This window comes from Gymnogyps californianus, chromosome 3, assembly GCF_018139145.2.
Source record: "Gymnogyps californianus isolate 813 chromosome 3, ASM1813914v2, whole genome shotgun sequence".
Taxonomy (NCBI): domain Eukaryota; kingdom Metazoa; phylum Chordata; class Aves; order Accipitriformes; family Cathartidae; genus Gymnogyps; species Gymnogyps californianus.
In genome coordinates, this window is record NC_059473.1 from 28881291 (window position 1) to 28894726 (window position 13436).

Consider the following 13436-nt stretch of genomic DNA (forward strand, 5'->3'; position numbering starts at 1 on the left):
ACAGCTATAAAATGCTGTTCTATACTGTATACCCTAAATATTCTACATTGGTAACACTGGGGTGCAATGTTTATATGGCTTAGAAAAAGAGACTATTAGAAACAGGATGGTCTTGCCCTTAGAGCCTGGACACTTTAACCCTGTCTGTCCATTCCATTATGAATGGATGGACACAGCTTCTAATTCAGTACAAACTACAAACTGGCTCCAAATTTTCAGCGCTTTCTGCTGACTTTACAGTCTGATTAAGGAGTGTGAACCCTAAGGATTAGGGTTAACTATTTCTGCCAATCCAACAAGTGAAATCAGATCTGTCACTCTCTCTACAGACCATCCGCAGATAAACCAGGATAGGATGGATGGCAGATTCACAGCAAATGAGTGTATGTTTGGATCATCAATTCTATGTGTTAAGGTGTTTCCCAGTTACCACTCAGGAAGAGCTGTGCTCACGGGCTATCATCTGACAGCCAGAGTAACTTCTTATTTCAGGAAATGTATTACTGGACATTTACAAGGTGCTTGCAAGCATGACTTGTGGGCCTTTTTAATAATTCAGATCCATGTCTAACTTCTCTGAAAAATTCTCATCAAGAGCTCTCTCTATTCAAATAAGCCACATTCACTTTACTGAAACATGGATTTTTAAATCAACAGATAGTCCAAAACCAATAAATAAATGTGTCAACATTTAAAGTTTTTAAAATATAAGCATTTTAACGAGCATGTCAGACCATACCTGCTGGAGATTTCTACAATGTTTAAACTCCAGGTTAAGAGCTGATTTGGATTCATTTTTATAGAGCATTCAGTCTTTGGAAGCACATTTCTGAGATCCATACTATAAAGAATTTCCAGCACCTGCACACACAATTCACAAACAAAGAATTTACAAACAATCTCAACATGAATGTGTACAATTGAGATCAATAAACACTGACTTAAATCCCACTCCAAGAACACAAAGGTCCTCTCCCGACAGTGCTAAGAAAGGAAAGAGGAAGTTCTTGCTTTTACGCAAGAACATCTGTTACAGAATTATAGCACAGCTCCTATTCAATGTAAAAAAAAAAAAAAACCAAAACAAAAAACCACTCACGTACTATTTAAAAAACATCATGCACGTTTGAAATATATTTTTAAAACTTAAGAGTATCATTTACTGAAAACATATCAAATGTCAATAAAATAGCACCCTCCTACCTTGCAAAAACACTGGAGATTCTTTTCCTTCAAAGCCATTGTGAGAAGAGTGCCTTCCGAATCCATGAGCAAACACAATACACCTCCTCCTCCTTCTGCAATCTGCTTGGAATTCATTTGCTTCAACCAGAGCAGTATTGCTTCCAATGCAAGCAGACGTACTTCATGAAACTCACAGTGAAGGAGATGAACTATTGACAACGATGGCTTGGCTATTTTCTTTGCAATAGGAGAACTGCTGCTTTGGATGTCAGGACCTGCAGTCACCGACAGCACTGATACCACAAGTTTGGTGATGCTCTGAAGATACTGTACCAGTCCTGGTACTGCAGATGAGTAGGGAATACCAGACGTCAATTCAGAATCTGAAATAACTCTGTTAATCTCTTCCCAAAATCCAAACAATTGCATTCCTGAAATGAGAATAACACTAAGTAAAGTGACAAATAGATGATGTTACCATCTACTCCAGACCATGAAGCGATTCTGAAGTTGAAAAACATCAGGTATGCAAAAGGTATCACAAGGTAAATTCAGGCATGAAATGAACACAGTTCTCCTTCGTTTTAAACTGATTCTGAATTATAAAACAGCTTTCCTAGATATCACGTGCATTCGTATTTAAATAGAAAGAAATAAGGACACAAACTTTTTGAAAACTATAAATTGTTCAACACATGGGATGAAAGCTTCAAACAACTTAAAAATGCTACAATACTTTGCAGACTGCCTGTCATCTTTGTCAATTATAGCTGTTCGATAAGTATTTCCTTAAATCGAGCTACTAATAAAGTCTTGCAAATTGTACATGCTTTGCACTGCCGTTGTAGAAAGTGATTAACACAAATAAACTGCATTAAATATATTTGGAAGAAAAATGTAGGTAGTTTGGAAACCTCAAAACCAAATACAAATGTGCAATCATATTATACTCGACAGAAAAGCTCTAAAATCAGAGATCAGACTGGAGAAAGTGCTGTCTGTCACCCTACCCAACTGCAACTGAAACCAGGAGAAACGATGACAGGGCCCTTCTGATAATACTGAAAATCCCACACTTTGCATAGCTTTAGTCAGAAAAGGTTACTATTAAGAAGATGCCACTTCTACATAAATAGACCTGTCCTGTGTGTATCAATCTAAAGAATTTACTGATTAAAAAATCCAGTATGCTTTTTGTATGCCTATTAACTTTGAACAGTTAACACAGCTAAGAAAAAAGGAGCTGCACTGTAATCCCTCTTATGTATCAGCATAGGAACTGTAACATTTCAGCCATTTACACTGGTGCAACCTGCCCATATGGCACAGCACAGCCTGAGAACCTTCTTTAGCGCTCGGCCACCTCCTGGAGTGAACAAATAGGTCACTGATATCTGCGATGCCAGAGGGTTTCAGGCTTTAGCAAAGTCGGCAATGTTGACACAAAATGAAAGAAAAAAAATAATCCATAGTCCTCTCTCACACACACATACACTGAAATCCTCACGTGCCTCAAGTTCAACCTTGTTCTCCACCATCAGCAGGAATGAATCATTTTATAATATTCAAACCAAGATTTTTGCCCAGTTCAGATGTTTGTATGGCTTGTACTGCCAGGAAATTAATATGCTATATCCCACAAAATTCAACTACAAGTAAGGGAAAATCATGAAGAAGCACAGAAGAGAATAACACTGCCACTGGTGTTAAGGGATGTTAGAAGTTTAGGTTTTTTAAAATGTCAAAATGCATTTAAGGTAAATACAAAGATTAAAGCAAACTTACTTAGATTTCTTCAGTATCTACAAGATGACAATTCATTGCCATATAACTTTGCTATTTATAATCAAGTAAGCACTGAGTACTACTAAAAGCCTGTCCAAATATTACTATTAAATTGGTGAATTTGACATGAAGCTGCAACACAAATATGGATTCATTTTGTTGCCCATGAAGACATTCCCCTAAGCCTTCTATTTACAGCTAAATATCCTGCCCTTTCATATTCAAATTCTTCCAAAGCCATCTTAATTTGTTTGACATTTACATAGAAACTTGACATGGTTGTACACTGTCTAGTACATAAGGCAGAAGCATTTTCTGAGTAATTTTGGACAAGCTTCAAAGAAATTTGGTATTTGAAAAAGATTTTCAGACATATTACCTCACCATTAGTTCTGTCATTCATGTTTTCACTACAGGTTCTTTTCTGAACGGGCTTGATGTAGTCAAAGAAACTGCAAGATCACTGCGAACCCATGTCATAGCATAATCCTCTAGATGACACAGATGGCTTCCATCTCATAACATGCAAACTTGTATATTTTATTTGCTACATTTTCTAAAACCCCTCCAGACAGACTGGCACTACATACCGGCATCATAGCATAAACTAGCATTAATGCGTATGTCACACGACAAGTATCCAACTGCCAGAATTCCTTAATTTCTGAACCGTCTGGTTGCCTTGGAGAGGGATTAGGCCTCAGTCCCAGTTATTACACAGCCTGACTCCACAGACACCAGTTAAACAACAGAAATAATCCCAGGCAGTTGAAAGAAAAAGGCTCAAGTTCAAGCACCTTGGTTTGAGAAGAGGAACAGCTTCAGTTTTGGACCCCTGCACCCTCTCAGCTTCCTACGTGCTTCCCTCCTCAGCTGCCTTTCAGCAATACATGAGTCCACTAGCTCAGTTGTTCAAACCAAGTATATATTTCTAAGTATACTGCAAGAGAAGTGTTTTTATTTCCTATCAACGTTGCTTTACATTGAGGTGGAGCTATCACACGTGCAAGCAGTAACATGAAAACCAACAGGATGGAAGGGTCAAAGCTCTAGGGCAAGGCAAGGGAGAGCAGTATTAGGTGGATAAAGAGAAAGAGAGATAAACATTAGGGGAAGGGGGGGAGGGTGTCTTTCATTTTGTTGGTGTCAACACTGCCAACTTTGCTAAAGCCTGCGACCTAACATCAGAGAGAGTGGTGACCCTTCCGTTGACTCCAGGAGCTGGCCATGTACCGAGCTTCAGATCTGGTTCAGTAAACCTTCATTTGAATTTTGCCAGGCCAGCATAACTTCACTCTGTGTTTTCATCTTTGAAGGGGAAAATTATTTTCATATAAAAAACACGGCGGAGCTACTCGCTCCTAAAAGTACTAGTTTGCAGAGACTGCGATACAAGAGTCTTCTGCCACAGATCCTCTTTTTCTGTACATACCGGATACTATTTCTGGTTTGGAAGCCTTCTGGATGACTCCTGTTTTTCCCATGTAATTGTGAAAGACTGGACACCGTGGCTCATCTATTTTACAGAAAGTCTCTTTAAAACTGGATGTCCCAACAGCAGGGCTGTCAGCGAAATAAGACTGTCTGCATATTTGCTTAGCCTCAGCACACCATAGAGCAAATCCTTCTACATTCATGTTGTGCCCCACATGCTCTCCAACACTCTTTTTTCACACAAATATGTACAGAAGGAAAGAAAGCCCCTGTCTTATTACAATGCAGTGGAAATATTCCTGCTTTCAACTTCATCACTAAGAAATCTTTCCTGGCTTTCATGTAAATGTTTTCTCTTCTGCTTACCTTTAAGTAAACTCTTTTCTTTGGCTTACATCAAAATATCCAACTGAACCAAAAAACCACACTGGTTCCCAAAGTAAATGTCTGTCTCTGTTGTTAAGATACAGTAAAGACATACTTTTATTTACAAATAAAAATCACTGTACAGTTTGAACGACCAGCTGCTGTGAGAAGGAAGAACAAATTTTGGAAGAACAGCAGTCTTGTCCAGGATGCTGACAGATGCAAAAGAGCCCCAAAGAATTAAGTGGATTACTTTTTTTTTTTTCTCTTAAGGATTGCTTCATTTGTGGGACAGGAAGAACTTTGGCTCTCTTCTAGGAAGGGACACATCTTACACAGCAACTTGGTTCTCCTCAACACAGTGCACGAACATCCCACAGTCTTCCTTAATCCCTTTATGTTCACTACATTGAGATATGCATACAACGTCTATGTCACATCATCTAGGTTTGAGGGGTTTTTAATGCTATTTGTGATCAACTGATGTTCACAGTCCACTATATGAAGTTAAATGGTCTTTCATCATCTGAAAATAAAGAGGAAAGGAAGAGGAGCAGAACGGAATTAGCAGACCTGATGAATCTCTAGCTACAAACCTCCTCAAAGTTTAGGCAGCTCCAAAATCTGTGCCCTGCCTGACTTTCTTCTGCTCTTCCCTGCAGTGGCAGGCAGGCACTATTCTACAGTCTGTTCCCAGAATAAGTAGATACATACATTAAGGACACAAAAACTTCCCTGCTAAGGGATTAGCAAGCTGTCAGCTGATGGACAGTTCAGCTGATCTTTCATCTCAGAGATTCTACAATATGTTCAAAAGTGACAGAAGTCATCTGAATTCCTTCCATATTTAAAACCTAAACTTGTTTCATCGCCTCGCCAGCTGATGTACAGGACTGATTATGTATTTCTGTTGGATTTAGGTAATTTTACAGTGGCTGTCTAGGCTTCTGCCAATTGGACAACTCTCCGTATCATCAATTGTATACTGTGTGAGGGGCTTTTTTTCTGTATCTGTGATTACGATACATGTAAGTATTTGCACCCTTCTAGATAAATATTGAGATCAAATCCTGTACACAGCTCCCTCGAGCATCCATGCCATCTTCCATCTTCCTACTAGAGGCTCCAGAAAAGAACAAGGAAGGGAAAAAGGGGAGAAATTACTACCGACATCAGAAAACTTGCTGACACTCTGCAAAGTCAGACAAGAATTAGAAGAGCAGCAATGAAATGCTGCTGTGTCTGCGGTACAATGTTATGTGAAGGGGGTCCGAGCATCAAAAATCTGGATATTCATCATCATTCACCAAGACCTGCAAGAAGTTGCAATTATTTATGGACCGAGAAGAGGTTAAAATCCTTTGCACTCACAAACTACCATCTATCCAAGGGTATCTGAAGAGATCATATGAATAGAGAGAAGAGTGAAAGGTAATCAGTGCCAAGAAGAGAAGTTCCTAGACAAACATTAAGGAAAAGTATTTTCTTTCATATTTTTCCTTTTTATGAAAAGTGGATTAGGCGAAGTCACTGGTAAATGGAAAAAAAAAGCAAAGAGAACAGAAAAGCGTATTTTATTACAATGCGGAACTAAGATAACTGTTGATGATCAGGGAAAGGGCGTATTTTAAGCAGGATGTTTTCTTTTAAAGACATCTGCAACATCTTCGACATCAGAGACTAAGCATCAGTACTCACAATACAATTCAAAACTACAAACATGAGTGATTAACAGAATCCATGGACAATATATTGTCGAGGACAGAAGCATCCCATTGCATTTTGTATAGCATAAGGGAAGTTTTTCAGAGGAAAAAAGAAAAAAGCATCTGATCTGGACACTGAGACTGCTATTTTTCTTACAGCTTCTCTCTGGCACAGCACCAAGTTTTCCACTTCTTTTGTATTCATAGAAAACCATAAAACCCCATGGAGACAGTGCAAGTCAGTCAGTGGTACATGCTGGAATCTAAAGAGAACCCGAAACAAGATTTCAGAAGGATGAGCAGTCTCCGTCTTCAATAAGGACAGAATTTTAACTGCTAACATTAACAAACACGATCAACTCCACTCTCCCCTAGTGTCACTTATTTCCTATAACACCTTTCCATATTTCCTGTTCAACACAGCATTCCAGCAATATCATGCTCTACCCTCCACAATCCTCCTTTCACTGTGTCCCTGCAATCTTTCTGAAAACACTTTTACTTTCCTCCTCCCACGTCTGTGCCACGAGTTCTGCCTCCAACATTTCCTTGACTGCCCACTGGTGTTGCACACCTCCACCTCCTTTCTCCCAACATTTATTCCTTTCAGCCTTGATCCATTTGCTTTGTCTTTCTGTCTTGCACTCACTTTTGCGCTGTCTTTGGGCCACCTTAACACAGTACATCCCTCATTTGATCTGCCTCTGGCATTTTACTGTCTGTGCAACTCCTAGTCACTCCCTGTCTCTTGGACCTCCAACAATCCCATCCTCAACTTCGTCATTCTCCTGTCTGCATTGAATTAGAATATTGGGTACCCAACTACACTTCCTTTTGACTTGTCTAATTTAATGTCAGTAGGCACAGGCCATTTAGATGATGCTATAAATATGTTTTAAATCTTTACCTTCCTTGAGTCAAAGTAACAACATTGACCAAGTGCCACAGTCAATACACTGGCACACAAAGTTTATATGATTTCTGACATAACAAACAAAAATTGCTTTCAATTTGTTCAGATGGAATTTCTTAAGTTTACGCTAATTAGACCAAATAACCAAGACATGCATTAACAAGCTGCCAGCGTTTTTGTTCAAATAACTGGCCACACTTCATAGGGATCTAGGTAAAGAAAGTATGGCTAAAATAACCAACCTAGTTACTTCTGACAAATTTTTACCATTTAAACATTATCAGTTTTTAAGTTAGCCTGCAGAAGAACTTAGTTACCATTTAGCTTTTCAAACTAAGAAAGAGTAAGAAGTACAATATAGAAAAAAAGTGGGCACAGCCTTCAAATGCTATTTAAAAGTCCTACAAATCATATCATTCAGGCAGAACATTTGAGATTCATACTTAAAAAACGATTTGTGCTTTCATTGCAAAGCATCTACAAGTTTGATAATGCATAATATTTCTACCAATACATTTTATAACTTCTAATTAAAAAGGACAAATATGACTGAGAATGGTATTTGCAATATATGCTATTTAAAACAGTATTTTGTCATATTTTAGAGCACAAAAAAGGACAAACCCAGCAGACAGTTGTACATAATTGCCCATGTTTCTGATCTCATACACACATATTTTTTGCAATTGTTTCTGTTGTTCATGAGCAGAATTTAAGAATCTTAACTAAGCTACATCTATGAAAGGTTTAGCTGTTTGGAAGATAGTAAGAAAATGGAAGTCTGTTTTTGCAAAACTCAAGGAAAGAATATATTAGTGAGAGTAGAATACTGGCTACTCCATTTTGATATCAAAACAATCTATTTATGAACAGGATTAATTATGTAAATACTGAGTAACTGTTCCCACTGACAACGACAACAGTGGAGTTTGGTTAATCTCAAGAACTTCTATAAATTCTTCCAACTCAAATGTAGAAAGGAAAAATGCATGGTTAGACTTCAAGCGGCAGCTTCTCCTAAATCACAGATTCATCCTATTTGACATCCTGTTTAAATGTTTTCTCTTTCTCATCAGACTTGAATTTTGAAGACACTATACTTGATAATAGGCCAAACCAGCCAGGAGATTGACAGCATATATATAGGATAAAAGAACAACTTGGAAGGATTATCTTTAGCAAATTTTTCTTTCATCTTTTCCCTGACTTCTGTTCTACATCCTATTTCACTTATGTTGATGGGCTTTATGGACTCAACACAACACTTTATCGACAAGTACCATTTTTTTTAACACAACCCTGGGTAAAATACGCTTTTATTAGTCAAGTATATTTTAGCGAGTTGTAACCATTTTTCCCTTCATGAATTGACAAAATACTATCAGAAAACTGTTCTGAAACATGAGCAAGAAAGAAAATGTGACCACTTTGTCTTGTGGCATTCTTCATCTGTTACAGAGAGACAGAGCATCCCAGATCTGAGCTTTCACTGCAATACACCGCTCTGGCTCCTGTGTTACCAGCACCGCCGGATCACAGTAATACTCTCATCTTATTGTTTCGCTTCAGACACCGATTTCCAGGAGAAGATCTGAGAGCAGGAATGTCTATGATGGGTCCTGTCAAAAGTCCACATATTCAGCAGAGGAATCTTATCCACTGAAACACTATATCACAGCACAGCCCATTTGTATTCTGGTATTCTGTCTCTTGCAAAGGCCGCCTCTGAGTGCAGAGAAAAGTACGTAACCTCAGACACACGCATGGATCTGTAGCATTACAGCTTGATAGACCTCTCCTTCTGGCTCCTGCTGATCAAGAGTTGTAGATTTGCAAATAATTATAAACACAGCTAAGGCTGGACACATTCTCACCTAGACTCGGAGGCATTTTTCCCCTCCAAAGATGCCTACAAATATTACTTGCTTCCTCTAGTAATGTTTGAAGTGTAAAGTTCAGGAACTTCCCCTTATTCCTACACCACCCACTCTGGTGCTGGTTTACTTCTGGAGGAGTAACTTCACTGCTTTTTAGCCAGGTACAAATACCAGAAAATCCTCTGGAAGAAGACTGCATTGTTCTACCCAGTAGACTGAAAAGGCCCTGGACATCTGTGATTCCAAGTCTATAAAAACAGTTACTGTGGAGACAATGTATCAAACAAGTCTGCAAGAACAAATTCACTGGATATTATCAATAATTATTAATACTGACAACAGACATCAGCTCATCAAACAATCCTAGATCTGGTAAGAACTTCTGTTTGCTCTCAATAAAGGCAAAAATAGTATTTTTATTTATATATTTTAACTTTTTTTTAAAAAAAGGCTTGCTTCAGTTTTTTTCTGAGTTCCAACCGCAATTGATAACCGAAAAAAAATATGTTGTAAGTTTACGTAGTCTTGGCATTATGTATTGTCTTTGCACATCAGAAAACCCTCAGACACATCAAGAGCTGGAAAAAATGCTCTAGATACTGCCTATAAACTCAAGGAAAGAAAACAGTATTTTCCCAGTGACATGAATGAGGCAACACTTCCATCCAAACCAGCAAATCAGAATAACTATGGGGTTTTTGTTTGTTTGTTTTAAGATAAATAATCATCGTTTGGCCAGCAATAAATTTTTAGCTGGACAAGATGCTTTTGGTATCCATTACTCCCTGCCTTCCTTATCCAACATTTTAAATTTGTGAAGTAAATTCCCTAAGGCCTGTCCTGCACTTTAAGAGACAGATTTTATTAATTGAAGACAACAAATCACTTACAGAAAATAATCGTAATGTAGGAAAGGCCTAGGCAGGGTTGTACTCTGAAAATCTCTTTGTAATTGTAGCCCCTTTAGACAGGCATAATCAATTAGAAGTGGTCTGATTTTAACCAGTTGCAGGCTCGTTACATTGCATTCCCGTTTGTGTTGATGAAAATCAGTTTCAGCCCGTGGCCTGGAACTCATATACAGCACTTCCTGGGGCCTCTTAGATAAACACATCAAGAAACAGTTTTATTTGGATTCGTCCTTCACTCTTTATTCATGGAAACAACTTTACAAATCAAGATTAAAATAGAGAAAAATTGGCTCATAACCAGAGAGACACACATATGAGTAAGATACTTAATCTCAGAAAAGTATAAAGCTTCAGTTAATAATTATTCCTTACAGAACGTTTAAATGTGAGACTCAAAACGTTCATTTTTAACTGCTGAGTTTAGTCTTTCTCTTACTGTGTCATGGGACACTCAGGTTCTATTTAATATAAACATATTACTCCTTCATTTCAGAAGGGCTTCTGCCTGTGATACATAAAATTGTCCCTAATGTATCTTCAAGTTTTCAAAACCGTACTTCCAGTCTAAGTTTCTACTCTGTAGATATTGCCTGCAATATATAATTTTAAGCCTATATAGGAATGAAACTTTTAAGAAAGACAATACTAATGAACTATCCCTGAGCAGAGAGAGTCTGCAAAAATAATTGCTTTCCTTCTACAGAAATTGTACCTTACAGCACCCAGGTTTGGAACAGTCCACATGAGCTTTGAAAAATAAGTGAATCCACTACAGTCAGTAATCCAGCCACAGCATGGTGCAGTCCCTCAGGCTCAAAGGGCTATTCACAAGTGAGGGGCATTAAAAAAAAGAGAGGGGAGTTTCCTGGTGTGGAGAGGTCAATAAAGCCTTTGCAAATGTGCAGCAATTGTTTAAAAAACAAAACAGGCAAAAACTCCGAAGATAACTGAAAAAGGAAAGAGACTGATAAAGGAAATGTAATGCCCACTAAGTAAGCAAATGAGGAGCCCTCACCTGGAACACTAGCTGTTCCTTCCTAAAAGAAAATACAAAAATAGAGTTGAAGGGTGAGTGATGAGAATAATCAGAAGCAGGGGAAAAAAACTTCATATGAAGAGAATACAGAAAGACTGGGATGATTCATACTACAAAGGAGATGAACAGAGGTAGAGGATCATGATTAAGAAAAGTGTAAATATTAGTATTCCAAAGAGGATCTATCTTTAAAAAAGGAGCACTCAAATTAAAAAGAAGGGTGATGAGCCCAAATATGGTTGAAGGGGGATTTAGGGGTTGTTTTTGTTTATTTTGTAGATGTGATACACAGCTAGACTTTTTAAGGTACTGCAAATGATAATCACTAAGGCCAATGGCATATCAGGATTTAAGAAACTTTATTTTGTATAAATAATGAAAATAAGTAAATATATATACTGTAACATAAGAATTATTGACGGTAGATACACCTTACCCAAAACAAACATAAAAGAGCCAGGAAAAAAATTAACCCTAGAGACACGCTATATTGAAACTGCTTTATATAGCGTGGTGCATTCCTCCCTATAAAGCATGCAGCCCTTACCTAGTCACAGACAGTGGTCAGTACCCAACAGAACGAACCGTACGGTGCAACATCATTTGGAAATTTCCTTTACTGAACAGTACATCTTGACAGCTGGGACCCATGAGAGAGGAATGACTCTTCACAGGACATGAAAGATCAGACCCATCTCCTAGAGTCCCTGATAAACTTAACCTGGTCTTCCTCTGGTATAGTGGAACCCACCTGTCACGTATTTTCTATATGTCTATGCTTCTGTTGTAAGGGCTAGATTCTGCATCAACCTGTCTGAAGAAGTTAATTTCAGACATGTTCATCACCAACTCATTTTCCTGACAACTATCACTATTTGAATTGTGCATTCACAAGAAATCACACAAATAGCAATTACGGAATTAAAATGGAACTACTTCTACCAAAGGTCTAAGCAAAAAAGCAAAAGGAATTGGTTGTAAAATTAAGAACAGCCCCCCAAACAAGACTATCTGAAATAAAGAATGGGTCCAATGACTTAAATGCAGTGTTAAAATTAGTCATTAAGAATTTTAATGAAATGAAAGAACTATTCTTTAATTGCCTTCCTGGACTGACAAGGTAATTTATTACTCACTTGTTCATAAGAAATGAACAAAACAGGCCCACAAGGAGCTAGTTACAGCTGACAGGAAGTTGCCTATACACAGGCACACTTGAAAGGGTATCCCTTCCTCCATAACTTTGTTTTCCTTATTGTTTACAGTATGTTTTGTATTGTTGCAAACAGCACTCTGCATCACTAAAACCACTGATAGTTCTGACTGGTCCTTCAAAAACTTCAGAGTGATAAACAATCAATATAAAGAAATTTAAAGAAGCTCTCAGAGTTGTTTCTTATAAAACTTCTAAACCTGAGAAAACACTTTCTCTGAAACACTTTCAGGTGTCTCATGAGGGAACATCTCTGTGGCTTTCAGGAAAGGTTAAAGTAGCAATATTCTGGGATTTGGATTTTATTTGTATGTACAAGCTTGGATGACAAAAACATTTTGGAACACTGCAGGGGATCTTTGTTGTTGTTACACAGTTCTAAGGTTAGGAATACTGCAAGCTTTGACATGGAGCCGTACCTCATTCTTCTCATCAACAATCCCCAGGACTAGCTCTACAGAAGGCAGAATAAAGGGCCCTTTTATACAAAGCAGCTAAAGGACTCCAGCATTCAGTAGATACCATGAGTACAAGCAATATATTATTGTTTCTCCGCATTCAACAGAGTCAGAAATTTCCCCACAGATATTCCATCCGATTTATAAAACAGTGCATTTGACTCACCTTGCTTTTGAAACTTCGCCAGGTGAGTAGTCAGCATCACAAGGACATCAAGATAGGCAGCTCTGGTCACCAAACAAGGATTTGGCCTAGAAAAATCAAATCACTAAAGATTAAATCCTTATAACATCCATGCTCAGAAACAGCAGTGAAACACACCAGCTTGGTGTGTCTATTTTACTTAATTAATGAAGATCAACTACTGGTCAAATTAGACTGCATATACAAAATAATTAGGCCAAGCTATCTAAGCTTCACTCTCTGGTCCATTCTGAATGACAGTCTCCCTAGCAGAATGGCAACACCCTTCCTCCATCCATTCCACCAAATCGCAGTGTATACATTTCATTATTACGGGATGAATCAGCTTGCCCTGGCAACTAGTATGT

At 38.0% G+C, this 13436-nt stretch overlaps 1 protein-coding gene across 1 annotated transcript in view; it reads right to left on the bottom strand.

The window, feature by feature from the left end:
* Positions 1-13436, bottom strand: part of THADA (THADA armadillo repeat containing) — a 165787-nt gene that overhangs the window by 36324 nt on the left and 116027 nt on the right. The window contains exons 31-34 of the mRNA XM_050894700.1: positions 13051-13136; positions 5114-5122; positions 1204-1616; positions 740-861 (exon numbers count right to left, since the gene is read on the bottom strand). Of these exons, the coding sequence (XP_050750657.1) occupies positions 740-861; positions 1204-1616; positions 5114-5122; positions 13051-13136 (630 nt within the window). The remainder of the gene's footprint in view (positions 1-739; positions 862-1203; positions 1617-5113; positions 5123-13050; positions 13137-13436) is intronic.